This window comes from Budorcas taxicolor, chromosome 1, assembly GCF_023091745.1.
Source record: "Budorcas taxicolor isolate Tak-1 chromosome 1, Takin1.1, whole genome shotgun sequence".
Classification (NCBI taxonomy): domain Eukaryota; kingdom Metazoa; phylum Chordata; class Mammalia; order Artiodactyla; family Bovidae; genus Budorcas; species Budorcas taxicolor.
Genome location: NC_068910.1, coordinates 98777519 through 98800061, shown reverse-complemented (window position 1 = coordinate 98800061; position 22543 = coordinate 98777519). Strand labels below are relative to the sequence as shown.

Here is a 22543-nt window from a genome sequence, read left to right as displayed (position 1 = left end):
ATTTCAACTTTTATACATTAAGAGTGATTTTTGTTTCTATACCTTTTCTACAATTACCATTTTGATGACTGTTTTATATAAACACAAAAGCAGTGTTTACAGAGCTTTAAATAAAGGGTAACATGCTTAGATGCAATCTCATAATTAATATATCAAAAAAACATTTTAAAGTCCATGAGCTCAAAAATTTAATCAAGTAAATGACGACATCGCTCCACAATGGAGTCTTAAAAATAGAGAGGATTCTTTAGTGTTGGAGTTTTCCACTGAACATTTACATAATCCCTCAAAATAATTGGGTTTTTGTTGCAAGAAAATTGCTTACCTGGAAATGTTCAAAAGTACATTTCCTCTATGGATCTATAATCATGATTCTGCAAGCTCTCGTGTAACTTTCATGAGACATAGGCTCATTTAATTGAAAATGATTGAGTGCCCAGCACACCACAGATGCCCAGCCTAAATAACAGCAGTGGAGATTACCAGGAGTCAGCTTCTTGTTTCAAAAACAAAAACAAATATATTCGGTCTCATTTCCAAGATAACCACTTATGTGTTTCCAGAGTGTCAATGTGTGATTAAATTCTGAAGCCATGAGATGGAAGCAAAAGACCATATGGGCCTCAGAAAAGTAATTCATATGAAAGGACAGCACATGGATATATATATATGTATATTTTAAATTATGAGCACTTAGAACTAATTGCCCAGTATTATTCCTTTAAAACACTTTACAAAAAAACTGATTATACTGCCTTTAATTTTTAATTAATTAATTGAGACAAGTTTATACTTCTCTAGATATCAGGACAGAAAGTGGGGGGAAAAATGATTTAAATTCTCTGTAACATTTATTAATGAAGGGCTGACTTTATGAGAGTTTGTAGATGAGTCCCTCATGTTTATCCCACGAATTATTTTGGTGACATATTGAGGATTGCTTTTAGCAAGAAAGACGCACTTTGGGGGAGTGTTCTCTTTGAGCTTCCTGCTTATTATAGTCAACCCCTGAGGCTGTGCATTGTAGTCCAATACACTGGTATTATGTTTGCATTAATATTGTTTTGTAGTTACAACGTGCAGGCCTAATCATCTCAAATATATAAAATTAAGAGCATAATATAATTAGCTTTTTAAAAACAAACATATTTAATAATGGAATAATTATTATGTATATAATCATAAAATCTAGGCAGAACTATTTAGATATATGTAGAAACTCTTTATATAATATTTGGATATGCCAATGCAGATTTCATTCATAACTGATAATCTTCTATAATTAACTAAAACATAGGCATTCCTAAAGTTTATAAGAATTTTCTCATCCTTGTCAACTTCCCTGGGTTATCCTGAAAAGCCAACGTGACAGAAGTGAAAATACTGTGAAAATAAGAAAATGTAGCCATCAGTGATATTAAAATTTCTTAAAGTGTTTTTGTAATCCCCATTCTATCATTTATTTACTGTGTGACTAGAAAAGGTCATATAACCTCCACAAGGCCCACTGTCCTTATCGATAAAATGAAAACAGTCTAAGGGTCTTTGTAAACCTTTTACAACAGGGTAATTTTGTGGTTAAAATAAGACTAGCATAAGGGAACTGGGAAACTTATGCTAGAACGAGGCTTTATACATTGCAAACCCTGGATTATCAACCACTCATGAACCGTGTTAATCACTTAGTCTTGGTTTCTTAAAACCTTCCAGATCTCTTCTTTAGCTTTCTGCCAAACTAGCTAATGGTTAATCTCTTTCATCCCAGCTGAACTTCTTCATAGCATTGACTTTTCCACTTTGGGGAGGCAAAACTCATTCTCTACCCATTCTAGTCCTTTCCAATTTTTCTAAGTGTTTTTTCTACCATAACAGTATAGAGGGGCTATTCCTATGTCCCAGGACTTTCTCATTTCTAGCCACATTTTATTCCTTAACAACTATTCATGCCTCTGTCTTTCTTTTCTATAGCTCATTATTATTATCATGATTATTATTATTAAACCTCAACAAAACTGCCATGCTGCCTGCCAGTTTTGCCATGACTTTAGTTTGGATTCCTTTGCTGTTCAAACATGCTTTGAAAAGTCACAGATCATCATCAAAGAATGTGTTTATTCTGCTTATTACCTTGAATTTCAGAACCATGGAAGAAGTGTGAGATAATAACTCTGTTCCCAGGGTTGCCATAGTAGCCCAGTATCAGCATATATATTAAATACGTAAGCAAGACTTCAAAGTTTAAAAGTTGATGAGGTACACTATGTACTTTTTGACAAAATAATAACATCATCCTCATGGCTATTACTTATTATGAAATTACTTGAAAGCTGAAAGTGTTTTAAATATGGAAATATATGTGCAATTTGTTTATAAGGTTTTATTTTCTAATTTTAGAGAATTAAAAATACTTGGTATATTTACATTGGCAAACTATGGGCTTTGGGGTAAAAATGATAGGTTCATACAGATTCACTGTAATAAATGTACCACTGCCAGGAGGGATGTCAATAGTAGGACAGGTTGTACATGAGTGGGGATGAAGGTCACAGGGAAAATCTGCACTTTCCACTCAGTTTTACTGTGAACCTAAAAAGTAAAGTTTATTAACTAAAAAAAATTGATTTGATTATGTGACTTTTTCAAGACCAGTCAGGCCACAGATATCTACAGATTTATAATTCAAAGTTACTTCTATTTCTCTTTCTACCACTCACACAGCTTTTTCTACCCCAGAGCATGATAACTTAGGCATTATATCTGAACATAAACAGAGACCTAGATGATTATTTAGTAGGCTTTCTATAGTACAGATGGAAGGAGAGAGACAATTATTGTGTAATTAACATCTATTAGGCATTAGGTCAAATCATATTAAGTTGTTATCACTATAGATCATCATCTTTTCTCAAAATTTGGGAAATAAAAATCAAAATGGAGCCTGAATTGCTGATAGAGTTCCCTAAAGTGGAGCCAGGAGGCTATTAAGAAACGTGACTTTTACATATCTCAGCCTGAATGGGATCTAACCTTTTGATCTGTTATTGTCCTAGTTAATGTATACAGATCATCAGCTAAAAACTCAAGATAATTATTGGATCCATATCCTAAAATAACTTGTAGCAGTCTATCTACTTATTTGACTATCCTAAAATAATACGTGTTTCCTTACATACAAATATTTCCTGATTCACGTCAGAAACAGTTACAATTCTCAGCAGGCAACTTTTAACAACCTCATGGCTTTTTGGCTTTACAAGCCCCTGATTTTTTCTCTTCACCTGAACACTCTTTTGGTTTAACCAGAATCTCTGTCTACTGAATTGTAATTTCTAAGATCCCATATAAACTATTTTATTATTTGCAGCCTTCTGCACTGTTTTTCAGTTGACAAATTCAAATTTTGTTCTGTTTGGGGTAGAACATTTCACTTGGCATAAATTGCTTTCTTTAATTCCTGGTTGTTTTCCTCATTTCTTTGGGCTGTGATTGGATTATGTGATAGGAAATAATCTGTGATTTGTAAAAAGGTACATATTAGACTGAAAAAAAAAAAACAGATGATATAAAACTGTTTTGCCTTAATGTACAACACATTTTTAAATCTCTGTTATGCTAACAGGACAATGCACCAGTATGTTCTTAACAGATTCCTTCTTAAATTCTAGATCATTTTGAAAACGGATGTGTTCCTCTAAGTGTTCCCTTAAAACACCTCACTATAACATGTGATTTATCTTCTTAAGGATTAAAATCTTTCCTCTTGTACAGAATAGCAATGGTATGTGCAATGCAATTATATAAACTACAGTCAAATCAAGAACATAAAAAAATTGTGGTTACCAGAGGTAAAACAATAAATATAACATGAACATAATGCTGGAGGTATGGAAAAAGTTATCAATACTCATAATTATTTTCTTTTATAGAATAAATACCAAATATGCATTTATTTGGCCTACTTATTAGAGTGTTTTAAACATTTGATTAAAATGAATGATGATTATTTAGCTATAGCATGTAGAGGGTAACCCCACACCATTTAAAGTCATAATTTTATTATAATATAACATCTTTTTTTCCACCTGTACTTCTATAAATGGAGAACAGTGCTGCCTGAAAGCTGTCTGGGAATTCAGCCAAAGAAAGAAGAGGTTGCAAAAACTCTAGGGACTTGAAAGAAAGGTAGCTGGCATTAGCTTGGTCCTCACTTTAAACTAAAATTAAAATAAAAGACAGACATGTACAGTAATCTCTCTTTTAAAGAAAGAATAGAATGCCTCTATAGTAATGTCAAGTGGAACAATTTGATCCTGGCCCAAGTTATACAGCTGTTCCACAGCAAAATAGCAAAAGGCTTCAGTCCAAAGCAGGCAAATAAGGCATGATTGTTCATAAACAGTCACTGGGGCCCTCACATTTAGAACAAAGAAAACAGTATTAGCATACAGGAGGCCAGGTTAGGAACATGAGTCTCAGTATGAGATGAGTCACACCATCGTTTTGTGATTTATACAAAAAGCAGCGGTGAGTTTTTTGTCTATTACCTTGCATAATAATCATTAATTGATTCATTCTTTAGGAAATCATACATTGGTCAAATATTTTTAAGAAACAATAAAGATTTGTTCATGTGCTAAAGAAATTATTGAAGTCAGCAACAAAATGGGAAGAAATCATAGATTTATTATCCATTCCTGATTCTCACCTGCTCATTAAAGGGGGATCAGATAAATGGTAATAATAACAGAAATTAGGTACTTCAGGAGTCAATTAGAAGCTTAGAAGCTAAGGCACAGTGTTGCTTCTCAGTGAATCCAAAATAACAGAATGAGGAATCAGGTGTAATGGAGAACTTTGACTGTGATTAACAGATTAAAATAGGAAATTCTAACCTGACCCTTGGGTAAATGTGATATTACAACTTCATTTTTAGTCATACTCTTTACAGGCTCTTTCGATCTAAAATATGAACAGCCTCTCTACTATTTTTTTTTTAATCTTAAAACTTCTGTTTGATGTGGCATTCTTTTCTCAGCTCTTTTCAATTTTTCATGATTCATTTTCTGAAATGGATTGTCTTCTCATTTTCTTTGCCTTCCCATCACCTAACTCCCTGATTGTTGTTATTGTTCTGTCACTAAGTTGTATCTGTCCCTATGCGACCCCACAAACTGAAACACACCAGGCTCCTCTGTTCTCCACTATCTTCCGCAGTTCGTTCGGATTCATTACAACTGAGTTGGTAATACTATCTATCCATCTAATCCTCTGCTGCCCCCTCCTCCTTTTGCCTTCAGTCTTTCCCAGCATTAGAATCTTTTCCCATGGGTCAGCTCTTCACATCAGGTGGCCACAGTATTGGAGCTTCAGCTTCAGTAACAATCTTTCCAATGAATATTCAGGGTTGGTTTCCTTTCGGATTGACTGGTTTGATCTCCTTGCACTTCTAGGGACTCTCAAGAGTCTTCTCCAGCACCACAATTCTAAAGCATCAGTTCTTTGGCACTTAGCCTTCTTTATGGTCCAACTCTTAAATCCATACGTAACTACTAGAAAAACCATAGCTTTGACTATAATAACTCCCTGATTAATCCATTTCAGTTTCCTTTCTGTTCTATTTGCTCTAGTGAGATTTGTTTTCTTCATAATCAGAAAGAGTATTCTCTTGTTTTTTTGGCCCTATCTGCCTCATCTGGCATTGTTGGAGATGGAATGTAAACTAGAGAGGCTAGCAAAGAAACTGTCTTTAAAAATGCTAATATCTTCATTTGTAGGAAATGTTAGTTACTTTGAAAATGCAGAAGGGTAGATTTTAACATAATTAGGACACAAGAGAAGTAGTGGCCTAAAGGCAAAAGGGAGTCAGAGAATTTGGCTGTATCTTTAATGTCAATGGCCTGAAGGTCTACAAGGAAAGAAGATGGTAAAAAGAGAGTTGGGAATAAGAATATAATACAAGTGAATAAGTCAGTGTACATTTACTTTTGGACCATAGCATATAGAATAAAACAGTATGATCTATAATGATAAAAACTGAATATAATAATCATTTTAACCCATACGAAGCTTAGGAGCTAATTGCTCAGAAGATACTATACTAATTTGAGAATTTTTTATATGACTGTAGACTGTGCTAGAAATGGTCAGCTTGGTAGGACTTTGGCAAGTTTCCAGAATGAGCATAAATACAGAAGAAAGTCTGATACAAAAAAAATAGCAACAGTGAAATGTGTTTTGAGATGAGCCAGTTCTCAAGCATCTAGAGCTTTAGTGTCAGTGCTGCTCATTATTGTAGGACCAATCCTAATTTTTCAAAAGTGACTTTGACTAACATAAGTGACATTGACTAACATAAGTGACAATTTAGACTCAGCAGCTGAAGTAGCGGAAAATAGCTGAAGAAATGTAATTTTGGGGCAATGACTGAACTAAGTTTTTGGTTTTTTTTTTTTACTTATAACATCATTCTTTTATTTCTAAAGAAGATCTCTAACCTGGGTATTGATAGCAAGGAAAGGTTACTGTTTGGTTCTTGTTGCTTATAATGACAATTAGGTTTTGATTAGCATTCAAACTTGGACACTAGGTAAATGCCATGAACTTAAGTTTAAATCCTGACTCATCCATTTAAAATCTGGATGGATTGGTAAAACTGGTTAACACTGAGCTTTAGTTTTCCTTTTTGTAAAATAAGAAGCCTTCTTATTTCCATTGCTGATAGCAAAGTGATATTAATCAGGATCTTTCTGAGAAAGATGACATTTTCTATTTCTTAAACTTCTGGGGCCTTTGTATTTTTAAATAAAATAAATATATGAGATTACTGTTTTTCATTCATCTGCAGTGCAAAGGATTATTGCATATCCAAGCTTATTTCCAGGTAACTGAAACAGAGACCCACAATAAGGCACTTTTATTCAGCCATATCTGAGCTGAGGAAAATGGACTATTTACATAACTAATTACATAGATCACAACATAAGTAGTCACCGAAAAAAAAAAAAAAAAAAAGAAGATAGTGAAAGTGGATATAGAATTAAAGAGAAGATCATTGACAGGTAACTAGATGCTGTTTGAGCTGGAATGTATTAACTCTCAAGCATTCTATATATTATACTTCCCATCTTCACCTCATTTAATTGTGTAAGTTGTACACATATTCTATAGGTACACATATGTATTTGGGGGCAGAACTATGGAGAGAAGGTAAAAGTCAAACTCCTTTGCTATGTCCTGACCCTGATCATGTTTCTTCTTCATATCTCCAAATGTTGACCTCTGAGGTTACAGGAGAAACAGAAGCAAAAGAGAGAGACAGGGAGAAGGGAAGAGGGAGAGATGGGGGAAAAAACCAAAAGGAACAAGAGAGGAAACGGAAGGGAAAGTTAGGAAAGAACCTCTGGTATGACAAATACAGAATTGGGAGTAAAGAAATTGGATTTCATTATGTCTAAAGCAGACTAGGTGATGGAATTCCAGTGGAGCTATTTCAAATCCTGAAAGATGATGCTGTGAAAGTGCTGCACTCAATATGCCAGCAAATTTGGAAAACTCAGCAGTGGCCACAAGACTGGAGAAGGTCAGTTTTCATTCCAATCCCAAAGAAAGGCAATGCCAAAGAATGCTAAAACTACCGCACAATTGCACTCATCTCACATGCTAGTAAAGTAATGCTCAAAATTCTCCAAGCCAGGCTTCAGCAATACGTGAACGGTGAACTTCCTGATGTTCAAGCTGGTTTTAGAAAAGGTAGAGAAACCAGAGATCAAATTGCCAACATCCGCTGGATCATAGAAAGAGCAAGAGAGTTCCAGAAAAACATCTATTTCTGCTTTATTGACTATGACAAAGCCTTTGATTGTGTGGACCACAATAAACTGTGGACAATTCTTCAAGAGATGGGAATACCAGACCACCTGACCTGCCTCTTGAGAAATCTGTATGCATGCCAGGAAGCAACAGTTAGAACTGGACATGGAACAACAGACTGGTTCCAAATAGGAAAAGGAGTACATCAAGGCTGTATATTGTCACCCTGCTTAATTAACTTCTATGCAAATTACATCATGAGAAACGCTGGACTGGAAGAAACACAAGCTGAAATCAAGATTGCCGGGAGAAAAATCAATAACCTCAGTTATGCAGATGACACCACCCTTATGGCAGAAAGTGAAGAGGAACTAAAAAGCCTCATGATGAAAGTAAAAGAGGAGAGCAAAAAAATTGGCTTAAAGCTCAACATTCAGAAAACGAAGATCATGGCATCCCGTCCCATCACTTCATGGGAAATAGATGGGGAAACAGTGGAAAGAGTGTCAGACTATTTTGGGGGGCTCCAAAATCACTGCAGATGGTGATTGCAGCCATGAAATTAAAATATGCTTACTCCTTGGATGAAAGGTTATGAGCAACCTAGATAGTATATTCAAAAGCAGAGCCATTACTTTGCTGACTAAGGTCCGTCTAGCCAAGGCTATGGTTTTTCCTGTGGTCATGTATGGATGTGAGAGTTGGACTGCGAAGAAGGCTGAGCACCGAAGAATGATTCTTTTGAACTGTGGTGTTGGAGAAGACTCTTGAGAGTCCCTTGGACTGCAAGGAGATTCAACTAGTCCATTCTGAAGGAGATCAGCCCTGGGATTTCTTCGGAAGGAATGATGCTAAAGCTGAAGCTCCAGTACTTTGGCCACCTCATGCGAAGAGTTGACACATTGGAGAAGACTTTGATGCTGGGAGGGATTGGGGGCAGGAGGAGAAGGGGACGACAGAGGATGAGATGGCTGGATGGCATCACTGACTCGGTGGATGCGAGTCCGGGTGAACTCTGGGAGTTGGTGATGGACAGGGAGGCCTGGCGTGCTGCAATTCATGGGGTCGCAAAGAGTCGGACATGACTGAGCGACTGAACTGAAAGCAGACTAGAGTTGATTACACTTCTTTCTTAGTTAAAGTACTGAATGATTAAGTGAAAGTCACAGTCAAGTCTGACTCTTACAGTCCATGGAATTCTCCAGGCCAGAATACTGGAGTGGGTAACCTTCCCCTTCTCCAAGGGATCATCCCAACCCAGGGATCAAACCCAGGTCTCCCGCATTTCAGGCGGATTCTTTACCAACTGAGCTATGAGGGAAGCCCCTAAAATACTGAACTTATAACTAAAAGTCTGCTGTAGCTGTAATACTGAAATGCAGTCACATTTAGAGAGCATACTAGTTGATAGTTGAAAAGTGTTTTGTATAAGCAATTTAAGCTTATCAGTGGTAAAAACTATGAAAGTGAATTGCACAGGATATATAGAGTAAAGCTACTTTGAAAAAAATTCCTCCCTTTTAAGGCCTAAAATGCCTTAAATGTTTCTTAAAATAAAAAATAGATAAATTTGTAAAATGCTCTTTGTCAGTATATTTTTAATCTCTAGAAAATAATTACTGGAAGAGAGAACAGTTCTAAAATATCAATTCTGTGACAACAAAAGCATGAATTCACATAGTGTGTTAAAAAGTATAAGACAATAAAATTCAGGAAGCTGAAATTTCAGGCTTCTGTATTAAAATTACTTTAGAAAAGTTTCACATGTGTTACTATGAAATCTACACTTAAATATAATTGTTATTAGAAAAAAATTTTTAATAAATAAGTTTGATTTGCACAAAAACTATCCCATACAGTTATATATGTTTCTTGTTGTTGTTTAGTCACTAAGTTGTTTCTGACTCTTTGAGACCTCATGGAAGGTAGCCTGCTAGGCTTCTCTGTCCATGGGATTTCCCAGGCAAGAACACTGGAGTGGTTAGCCATTTCCTTCTCCAAGGGATCTTCCTGAATCAGGGATGGAACCAGTATTTCATGTATTGGCAGGTGGATTCTTTACCACCTGGGAAGCCTATAGTTATATACAGAGAACAATAAAATACCTCCCATTATAATTTAAACAGAAATGCAAATCAATGGAAATATCTTAGAAGATCAAATAAATGACTTTCAGTTCCAAGTAGAGTGTTACCATAGAGTGATCAAAGCACTTTCCAAAGAAATAATCCTTATTTGACATCCCATACTTGAATTTTCTATTAATATATTTTCTATTGATATATTTCCAAGAGTTAACTTTCTATAAACATGAATGTCAAACATAAAATTTTAGAGTCAAAGCGATGTTAGAACTCATTATGCTAAAAATGAAATCTCTTTTTAATTGAAAATATTTAGTCTGTGACCCTTTCATTCACATTACCTCCAATTATAACACATCAACAAATTATGTCTCATGGGGTTACATTAAAAGTGTAGATTTGATTTCTCTTATGAAAATGATTTTCCATGTAACTAAAACATGGACATATTTTGAGGATTCAATATTCTCAGAGCTTTTCATGAGAGAATTAAGTTCAGCATATGTGACTTCTATCAATCTGATGATGTGAAAACAGTGATTGATGAAGTCTATACTCCTTTCAAGTTGAAATAGTGGGGAAAAAAAGGGGGGAAAAATCTCAGTTGGAAATCTTCCCAGAAATTTCACTAAATGATAAAATACAAGACCAATCTTCCACAGACATTTAATGAAGACATGGTTCAGGGGGATTTCTTTTCTGAGATCATTTTGCCCAGCAAGAAAAGACACAAATTGTGGATTTCTGCAGTTAAATACTGCAATCAAAGCAAGATAGGATAAAAAGTAAAAAATTTTATTGCTCATTAAATCACTTACAGTGGTTTTCCTTTGGATTCACAAGTCAAAATTAAAGGCTGTCCTTCTTGTGGAAAAGGAGTAGATGGTATAATCTTAACTGATGGTGTATCTAGAAAAAAAAAAAAGGAATATTAAGAAAGGTCATTAAACACATGTAAAGCTATATATTTAATAACTATATATCAGGGTATATGTTCAAGCCATTTCTTATAATTGTATATATTTATAAAAGGTCTCTTAGTGAAACAGGGTCTGAAGTTTAAGAAGCTACCATCCTGTCCAGGAAAAGCTTACAAAAATATCTGAGTATCTTATGAGGGCCACTGCTGTATTATTTCTGAAATCTGAATTTAAAAGTAAAATTGCAAAAGTAGTTCAGATGAATATCAAGCATTTCATACAATTGTTTCTTCAACTATTATAGATGGCTATGAATACTATTATTATGGACTGAATGCATTTATGTACATTTGAATAACAACACTCTCATTGTTGCGGGAATACCAAGGACTCACAATAAGAAACCCTAAAAGAACTTGAGACCACTGTCTCACAACAATTATGCAGAATCTTTTTGAAAATGCAGTAATGCAGCCCTTATCACACACTGTTTGCTTCTTGTTGATGTATTACAAAACCAATACAATATTGTAAAGTAATTAACCTCCAAGTAAAATAAATAAATTTATATTTTAAAAATTAAAAAAATAAATAAAGCACAGTTGGCAAATTATCTGAAATAGTTATTTAGAACATTAATAAATATTAAAATGTTGTTGTATATGCTATAACATAATTGTTAGAAAGTTATTTCCATTTAACAATAAAATCATCCTTGGTGCAAGAAGATACAAAAATACCTTGAGACATTTATATTTATAACTTGTATGCCATGTCAGTCATTTCAGTTGCTCAGTAGTGTCTGACTCTTAGCGACCACATGGACTGCAGCATGCCAGGCTTCTCTGTCCATCATCAACTCTCAGAGATTATTCAAACTCATACCCACTGAGTTATGTCATGTAATGTCCTTTAACCAATCAGTCACTGTTTTTACATCATAATTACATTATGGAATCAATCATACTACATAGATAAAAAGGGAAATAAACTAAAAAAAAGAGTGTAAACAGGTTCATTCCTTTATGAACATTGCTGGCCCTAGTTTTGTGTGGCTCCCAGTCAGCATGGAACTCTCTCCTTTTGTTTCCATATCTTCAACAATAAACAAAATAAGCTATGAATGCTCCATGAAGTCACAGCTATTCTCACCTTTCCCTTAGTTGTGAACTATCCTTGGGTTATATTCACACTCTGACTTTGATGGCAATTAAATAAGTATCAATCAATTGGGTACTGTTTAGGTTATTTGTCTAATTCAGGAAAGTATTATTCAGATTTGTCCTTAGAGAATAATGAACTGAAATTATAAAAAGAAAGAGGAAAGTGAAAGAGGAGAGTGAAAAAGCTGACTTAAAACTCAACATTCAAAAAACTAAGAACATGGCATCTGGTCCCGTTACTCCCTGGCAAATAAATGGAGAAACAATGGAAACAGTGACAGACTTTATTTTCTTGGGTTCCAAAATCACTGCAGATGGTGACTGCAGCCATGAAATTAAAAGACGCTTGCTCCTTGAAAGAAAAGCTATGACCAACCTGGACAGCATATTAAAAAGCAGAGACATTACAGACAAAGGTCCATCTAGTCAAAGCTATGGTTTTTCCAGTAGTCATGTATGGATGTGAGAGTTGGACCATAAAGAAAGCTGAGCGCCAAAGAATTGATGCCTTTGAACTGTGGTGTTGGAGAAGACTCTTCAGGGTCCCTTGGACAGCAAGATAAACCAGTCAATTGTAAGGGAAATTAGTCCTAAATATTCATTAGAAGGACTGATGCTGAAGCTGAAGCTCCAATACTTTGGCCACCTGATGCAAAGAACTGACCCATTTGAAAAGATACTGATACTGGGAAAGATTGAAGGTGGGAGAAGAAGGGGATGACAGAAGATGAGAAGGTTGAATAGCATTACCGACTCAATTTACATGAGTTTGAGCAAGCTCCAGGAGTCGGTGATGGACAGAGAAGCTTAGTGTGCTTCAGTCCATGGGATTGCAAACAGTTGGACACGACTGTGTGACTGAACTGAATTGAGAACAGTAAAGAAGATCCCATGGAAGGCCTTATATCATACTTATAAATTATTTATACTTTTCAAATACATTTTTTTCTAAATCCTCTAAAGAAAAAAATACACTGAAGACAATCAACAATAATATCCCATTTATAAATAGGCATTCCATGTATACCATGGTAAAATACTGTAGCATAAAATAACCCAGGAAGAAAAATTACTTCAAAGAAATATGATGTATATTGTCATATTTTTAAACAGTAGAGTTGGACACGACTGAAGTGACTTAGCAGCAGCAGCAGCAGAAAAATCATTTAATAAAGAATTGAAATATACTCAAATTTTTATTACCATCATCATATTAATGGAACCAGTTACCATGATGATCATATAATTTTGCCCTTCAAGTAGAACACTTTTAAAAGTGAAGAGGAAATATCAGTTTAATTATACAGAGAAACAAATATGAACCAGAATGATTCTGAGAAAATGAGGGCTATCATATTTTAAATTTTGACCATATGTAACATATACAAGGAGAAGGCAATGGCAGCCCACTCCTGTACTCTTGCCTGGAGAATCCCATGGATAGAGGAGCCTGGTGGGCTGCAGTCCATGGGGTCACTAAGATTTGAACACAACTGAGCGACTTCACTTTGACTTTTCACTTTCATGCACTGGAGAAGGAAATGGCACCCCACTCCAGTGTTCTTGCCTGGAGAATCCCAGGGACAGGGAGCCTGATGGGCTGCTGTCTATGGGGTCGCACAGAGTCAGACACGACTGAAGCGACTTAGCAGCAGCAGCAGCAGCAACACATACAAAGTTCAGTTTCATTTTGACATAAAAATAAAGCTTCAGTTCCAGAGAAGAATGTTACAGAAGATCAGAAAAGTGTGATCCTTGGAAAGAGAGTTGTTAGCGTGTGTATCTGTTGTTGCTGTTCAATCAGGGGTGTCTGATTCTTTATGACCCCATGGACTGCAGTGTGCTAGGATTCCCTGCTCTTCACTATCTTCCAGAGCTTGTTCAAACTCATGCCCACTGAGTCAGTGATACCATCCAACCATCTCATCTTCTGCAGTCACTTGCATCCAACCATCTCATCCTCTGCAGTCATCACTGCACAGTGACTGCAGCCATGAAATTAAAAGACAGTTGATTTGTGGAAGAAAAGCTATGACCGACCTGGACAGCATATTAAAAAGTGCAGACATTACTTTGACAACAAAGGTCAATCTAGTCAAACCCATGCTTATATATGAAAGTTGGACCATAAAGAGAGCTGAGCACTGAAGAATTGATGCTTTTGTACTGTGGTGTTGGAGATGACTCTTGAGAGTCCCTTGGATTGCAAGGAGATCCAACCAGTCCATCCTAAAGGGAATCAGTCCTGAACATTCATTGAAAGCACTGACTCTGAAGCTGAAACTCTAATCCTTTGGCCACCTGATGTGAAGAGCTGACTCATTTGAAAAGACCTTGATGCTGAGAAAAATTGAAGGTGGGAGAAGAAGGGGATGACAGAGGATGAGATGGTTGGATGGTGTCACCGACTTGATGGACATGAGTTTGAGTAAGCTCCGGGAGTTGGCCATGGACAGGGAAGCCTGGTGTTCTGCAGCCCATGGGGTCACAAAGAGTCGGACATGACTGAGTGACTGAATTGAACTGATCTCATCCTCTATCTTCCCCTTCTGCTTTTCCTTCTGCCTTGAATCTTTCCCAGGATTGGGGTCTTTTCTAAGGAGTCAGTTCTTCACATCAGGTGGCCAAAATACTGGAGCTTCAGCTTCATCATCAGTCCTTCCAAAAATATTCAGGATTGATTTCCTTTAGGATTAACAGACTTGATTTCCTTGCAGTCCAGGGGACTCTCAAGAGTCTTCTCAACACCACAGTACAAAAACATAACTTCTTTGGTGCTCAGCCTTCTTTATTGTTCAACTCTCACATCAATACATGACTACTGGAAAAACCATAGCTTTGACTAAAAGGTCTTTGTTGGCAAAGTGTACCTCTGTGTGTATCTGTGATGATTAATTTCACATATCTACTTGATACCATGGTGTATCCAGATATTTGACCAAACATTCATTATTCTAAGTGTTCTAGTGAGTGTTTTGGGAAGCAATTAACATTTCAATCAGTAGACTGAGTAAAGCAGATTTCTCTCCATAATATGGGTAAAGTTTATCTGATAAAATTAAGGCCAGAATAGAACAAAAATGCTATTGTTGTTTAGTCGCTTAGTTAGGTCTGGAACTTTGTGACCCCCATGGACTGCACCACACCAGACTTTCCTGTCCTTCACTATTTCCCAAAGTTTGCTCAAAGTTACAACCACTGGATTGAGTCCATGATGCCATCCAAATATCTCATCCTCTGTTGCCTGCGTCTCCTCTTGCTCTCAATCTTTTCCAGCATCAAGGTATTTTCCAATGAGTCAGCTCTTCACAAAGTATTTGGCCACCACATATTTTGGTGGCAAAAGTACTGGAGTTTCAACTTTAGCATCAGTCCTTCCAATGAATATTCAGGGTTGATTTCCTAGGATTAACTGATTTGATCTCCTTACAGTCCAAGAGACTCTCAAAAGTCTTCTCTAGCACCACAATTCAAAAGCATCAATTCTTCAGTGCTCAGACTTCTTTATGGCCCAACTCTTACATCTGTACATGACTGCTGGAAAATCCATAGCTTTAACTAGATGGACCTTTGTCAGCACAGTAATAACTCTGCTTTTTAATATGCTGTCTAGGTTGGTAATAGCTTTTCTTCCAAGGAGCAAGCATCTTTTAAATTCCTGGCTGCAGTCACTAACTGCAGTGATTTTGGAGCCCAAGAAAATAAAGCCTTTCACTGTTTCCATTGCTTCCCTATCAATTTGCCATGAAGTGATGGAACTGGATGCCATTATCTTAGTTCTTTAAATGATTAGTTTTAAGGCTGACCCTCTCACAAATAAGAGAGAATTCTTCCTGCTAGCATTTGAGCTTGCACATCAGTCTTTTTCTTTCTGCAGATCAGGGTGAAATAGCTGCTCTTCTTGGGACTTGAGCCTACTGACTCTCAGACTAGAACTACAGCATCATCTCTTCTGGTTTCTCCAGACCTTTGGACTCACACTGGAACTGAGGCAGGGGATAGGTGGGATCCAGGCAGAACAGTTTCTCCCTTGTGGACAGAAATCCATAATAGCAGAAACTCTATAAAAGCAGGATGATGGAGGAGGCTGGGCCCTGCCTAAGTAGGAGACAAAAGACCATTCCTCAGTCTCAAAGTCAAGGTGACCTCCATGACTACACAAGTGCAGAAAAGCTCCTTGGAGGTCAAAAAGGGAGGAGGTATCACCTCATAGTGATGTCAACTACCCATAAGCCTCTTCATTAGAATCCATTTTGGCTAAGAGATGAGTATCCATAAGTGGGAGGTTCCTAAGATACAGCAAATGCAGACTCACAACCAGGCAAATCAAAATGACTGGAAAAGGAAACCCAGGAAAAAAAAGTCCCCATAAAGTGATTGAAACCACCACGAAGGCACAACTGTCTCTCTGAGTCCACCATGTGTCTATTCACACACCTGTACTCTTTTTCCTCCTAATAAATATTTCACTTATTTCACTACTTTTCCTCTTCTTGGGAATTCTTTTTTCTGCTAAGTCAAAGGGTCAGGGCCTTTCACTGACTACTGTTCTACTGGCTAGGGTTCTGTACTCTTATTGTGACCCAACCTCAATACCTGGCTGGGAACTGAAGCCCTTCTTCAAGCAACTTCATGCCACGGCCACTCAAAATCAGAACTAAGTCATTAGCTCTTCTGGGTCTCTAACTAACCAATTCAGCCTACACATCTTGGACTGTGTACTGTTTCTCTGTAGAATCCTGACAAATACAGAATCCTTATAAACATACCCTGAGATATTTCTTTCATGGGGAGTGACCTCAGGGTGCATTAGAAAGACAGGAATAGAAGGAAGTAGATCAAGCGTGTGTTACTGAGCTGATTACACCATAGGCACTTGCCATTCAGTCCTGCAGTGGAACTCAGACAGATTTGGGAAGGCTGCAAAGTCATTCCACTTGATGGATAAGGGAGACGAGTATTTAGGGAATATTGACCAATACTCATTATAGATTGTTTGAGGATTTCTGGGGGTGTTATTTTCCTGGGACCCCTGGTCTACTCAGTGCACAGGAATGGTGTATATCAAAAGGATATGGGAGTCCCCCCAGTATCTGCCTCTGCGAGGTAAAATACATAGTGGCAAGGAGTTGCTAGAAGAGAGGAAAACAGAATATAATTTCATTTCTCTTAATTCTAAGTAGTTTATTAGAGGAACTTCCCCAGTAGCTCAGCTGGCAAAGAATCTTCCTGCAATGCAGGAGACCCTGGGTCAATCCTGGATGGAGAAGATCCCCTGGAGAAGCAACCCAATCAGTATTCTGGGGCTTTCTTGGTGGCTCAGATGGTAAAGAATCCACCTGCAATGTGGAAGACCTCGGTTCAGTCCCTGATTTGGGAAGATCCCCTGGAGGAGAGCAAGGCAACTTACTCCAGTATTCTTGTCTGGAGAATCCCCAGGGACAGAGGAGCCTGGCGGACTACAGTTGGCGCGGTTGCAAAGATTCGAACATGACTAAGCACAGCACAGCACAGTTTATTAGAGGTGAGAATTTGTATAACATACAGTCTCTTGAAGCATGGTTCAGCATTACCTCTAGATACAAAATACAGAATTTGTGTTATAGGCAAATGTAAAAGCAGATAATATGTTTAGCAAGATCACTAAATAATCATTAAACTTCTAGGAAGATCACTAAATAATCTTTAAGTTAGCAAAATCAAGTCGTATAATGTGCTGTGCTGTGCTTAGGCACTGAGTTATGTCTTACTCTTTGGGACCCCATTGTCTGGTTAACTTATCTCTTAATTAATTTTGAAATTTACTCATTTCATTTTTATAGCTCCACAACCTTTCTTTCATCTAGTCTACCATAACAGTGAATGGTCTCCTCCTGTGTCCACTTTTTATACCTCTAAATTGTACTTCTGGAACTAAACAAAATTGTTTTCTCAAACATATACCTGATGATATCAATTTTTATGTTAAGTCTTCACTCTTAAGATGAAAAGCAAAATAATCAGCATGACCTTTAAGTCCTCTCTCGATCTACACAGGTCTTTACTCTCATACCTTGTAACACTCCATTCATTCTTTGAATTCCAGGTAATTATATTTTCTTCCATGTACTGTAATGAACATGTTTCATCTTAACTTTATACAAATTGAGTGAAATGCTTCATTTGGGGAGGATTGTTTGCCTTTTGAATTCTTTTAAACCTTAACCCAAACATCATTTACTGTGGACAAACATTTATTACCCTTATATTAGGTCAGATATCTCTGTTGCATTTTCTCTTTTTCACCCATGTGCAATTTTTAAAAAGCATTGCTGTATCCTCAGTGTGTAGCATAGTGCTTTATACAGAACCTGTACTTAATAAATAAATTATTAAATGAAAAAACACATTAAATTTATTTCCTTATCACTTTAATACATTAATTTTAAAATATTAAAAAAATGATTTTTTGAAATGTTATTGAGCTCTGCATTTGTATATAGAATTAATCTTAAATATTCATGTTACAAAACTTAGATTGGCTTTTATTCTTAGCACATATTTAATTTAATTGTATACTGCTGATTATTTTCCTGGTATAAATTTTCTACATTAGATAATATTAGATAACAACTTTCCATAACTATACAAATGACAATTTGTTTTTAATGTATATACCACATAAGTAAATGACTTTTCTCTCCTCAACTGACTTTGACAAGGGAAGTACTCAATTATGAAGAGGCTTTTCTGTTATAGAATCAGTCAAAATTCTAGTTTATAATTCCATGAAATGTCAGTATTTCAAGTTTTCTATGTACTCAGAATTACATTTTTACCACAGCAAAACTACAATAATGTAATTACTATCCCAAACGTGACTCTTAAATATTCTTCTTTAAAAACACGAAATCACTTGGGTGTTAATGAGATTTTTACTTAAAAACAAATATCTCTATCATTACGATTCCTATTATATTTTCATTGCTCACTTTATTGTGTCCATAAGAAGCTGATTCAATACTGTTACCAAATTATCAATAACATTTTAGAAATATCTTTAAATTAGTATAGAGCTCCTATTCTTACTCAGAAATCTGTTAGCCAACAACAACAACAAAAAAAAAAAAAATAAAAAACCCCAAAAAACTGTAGTCATCTCAAAAACTGATTTAATTTTAAGAATCATGTTTCCAGGATTTAGTCTAAATATTTAATAATTACAACCCCAATGTAAACATATTTTTCTTTTATTTATATATTAAAATAAATGGGAAATTTTCAGTAGCAGCACAATGCACAATATAGTAATATTCTAAAATAGTATTCAAACTTATGCATATATTATTCCATTCTTCTTTTTTATAATCCAGATATGACTAGTAGTCCAAGCCTTTCAATGCATGTCTTTACCAGGTTAGTATAAAGAATTACACTGATTTTCCTGGAGGTCCAATGGTTAGGACTACATGCTTCCACTGCAGGGCACATGTGTTTATCCCTGGTCACAGGAACTAACATACCACATGCTGCATGGTGTGGTCAAGAAATTTTTTCTGTCCCTGTCCATATTTAGGTTCAGATAAGGCAATAGCAGCCCACTCCAGTACTCTTGCCAGGAAAATCTTAGGGAGGGAGGAGCCTGGTAGGCTGCAGTCCATGGGGTCGCCGAGTCGGGCTCCACTGAGCGACTTCACTTTCACTTTTCACATTCATGCACTGGAGAAGGAAATGGCAGCCCACTCCAGTGTTCTTGCTTGGAAAATCCCAGGGACAGGGGTGCCTGGTGGGCTACCATCTATGGGGTCGCACAGAGTCAGACATGACTGACGTGACTTAGCAGCAACAGCATATTTAGGTTATTTGTAGATTTTCTTCTTGGTTGTACTTTTTCATTTCAAAAAGATAGGGAATATATTTTAAACAAAGTTTACTTGTACAGTAATTCCATGCTTGCTTTGGAAATAATCTCTCTATTTTCCAGTCTAGGTGCAATGTGAGCTGCATTTCATCCTGCTCCACTTCTTCACAAAAGGGAATGACATAATTTATCGTTTTCTTCAATACTTTGTGGATGTGTATGATGTTCTGTTTTAAAATTACTGATATAATGTATTGTACTATACCAATTAAACATTAAAAAATTAGGGAGCTAGTAGAAATGTATTATTATTACCATTACTAATTCACACTTGCTTTATACTCTATGTTAAACTCAGATTTTTGCAAAGTAATAATTTCCATGTTGTTTTTAAGATGTCTTCGAACTATCGAACTAAGCCAACTCTAACAATATCATATTTACTAACCGTAAATTTATGCATACAGTAATATAATATTTATTGCATATAATATGGTAAACATATGTTTACCATATGTTACTATATATACACAGATGAATGACAGGGAACAGTAAATAATTAGATTTAAGTTATTTCAGGATATATACTGCTATTATAAAACACTGTACTTAGTAAAATATATATTTTTTCACGTCTTCTTCATTCATCACATTTTGAACATCAAAATCTAAGACCTTAACCTATTCAATTGTGTGTTGTCAGATCCTAACAAAATGCTTGCTACGTTGGAAGAGTTCTTTAAAGGTTAGATGAATATATGAATGAGTTACTTCTTACTTCTTTCAAAATGCAATCAAGTGAGGAAGTTTAGCAGAAGTATATAAAATATAGGGATAGAGTCATTCATCTACAAATTATTTTTCAGTAGTTATTGACAAGCAAAATATGCAGATACTTTAAAGGGTAATGTTTCCTCCCTAAGCTTTTTTCTATAGCAAAAATATACTTTAGCATTCGTCTTTAAAATTAAAGATGTTTTAAAACACACATTTTTAAAGTATTACTTATTTTACTTATCTGAAAGATTCTAGGCCTCATTTCTGTGTATGTGCATAGTCGCTCAGTTGTGTCCAACTCTTTGGACCCCATGGATTGTAGCCTGTCAGGCTCCTCTGTTCATGGGGATTCTCCAGGCGAGAATACTGGAATGGATTGCCTTGCCCTCCTCCAGGGAATCTTCCCAATCCAGGCATTGAATCCAGAACTCCTGCATTGCAGGCAGATTCTTTACCATTTGAGCCACAAGGGAAGCCCAAGAATACCTGTGTGGGTGGCCTATCCCTTCTCCAGGGGATCTTGCCAACCCAGGAATTGAACCAGGGTCTTCTGAATTGCAGGCAGATTTTTACCAGCTGAGTTACCAGCTCTCATTTATAAAGAAGCACAATTACTTTCAAGAGAGAGATTAATGGACAAAATATTAGCTTTTAAATTATTATTCAAAAATTTTAAATTGTTGTGAACTTGAGATGTAAAGATACCTCCTATTTTATTTGAGTGATTCAGTATTTGAATCAAAGTAAAGATATTGATCCAGTGGAATGGATTTTCTATTTTTAACAAAGATTTTAGTAATTTGAAAAAATGTGACACATGACTGCTTTCCAAGATGTACAAAAAACTCTTAAAACTCAACAAAAAGAAAGACAAAACAACCCAATTTAAAAAAAAAAAAATCATCAAAGATCTAAGCAGACCCCTCAACAAATATATACACAAAAGGAAAATAAGCATATGAAAAGGTGCTCAGCATCAAATGTCATTATGGAATTGCAAATTTAAACAACAATGAGATACCACTACACATTATTTGCCTGTGTGTGTGTGCTCAGGCTAGTCAGTAGTGTTTAACTCTTTGGGTTCCTATGGACTCTTGCCTGCATGTCTCCTCATGTCCATGGGATTCTTCAGGCAAGACTACTGGAGTGGGTTGCTGTGCCTTCCTCCAAGGGATCTTCCTGACCCAGAAACTGAACTGACATCTCCTGCATTGCAGGTGGATTCTTTCACCCACAGAGTCATCTGGGAAACCCACACACTATACAGAGTGGACAAAATCCAAAAGAGTGACACCACCAAATGCTGATGAGTAGTTAGAGCAACAGGAGCTCTCATTCACTGCTTGTGGGAATGCAAAATGGTTCAGCCACTTTAGGTGATAGTTTGCAGCTTCCTGAAAACTAACATGCCTTCCCATAATAATATATATGTAGTACAAGATAAACATATTACTCTTTATATTCACCTAATTTATTTCCCTTTCACTAAAATGTGTTATAATTAAAATTCAAATAACTTTACTCAAAGGAGTCAAAAATTTATGTTTATGTTACCTATGAATATATACAGTCGTTATTTTCATAATTGCCAGAAATTAGAAGTAACTGATCCCTGGGTTGGGAAGATCTCCTGGAGAAGGAAATAGCAACCCACTCCAGTATCCTTGCCTGGAAAATCCCATGGACAGAGAAACCTGGTAGGCTATAGTTCATGGGGTTGCAAAGAGTCGGACACGACTGAAGTGACTTCGCAGCAGCAGGTACATACAGACAGTGAAATATTATTCAGCAGTAAGAAGAAATGTGCTATCAAGTCCAAGGAAGATATATTGGAATCTTAAATGCATATTGCTAAATGAAAGAGGGCAGTCTGAAAAGGTTATATCCTATATAATTCCAACTAAGTTAAATCCTAGAAAAAAGCAAAACCACTGTCAATTAAAATAT

At 36.2% G+C, this 22543-nt stretch overlaps 1 protein-coding gene across 1 annotated transcript in view; it reads right to left on the bottom strand.

The window, feature by feature from the left end:
• Positions 1–22543, bottom strand: part of CADM2 (cell adhesion molecule 2) — a 391593-nt gene that overhangs the window by 127107 nt on the left and 241943 nt on the right. Inside the window, exon 6 of the mRNA XM_052638191.1 lies at positions 10712–10802. Within this exon, the coding sequence (XP_052494151.1) occupies positions 10712–10802 (91 nt within the window). The remainder of the gene's footprint in view (positions 1–10711; positions 10803–22543) is intronic.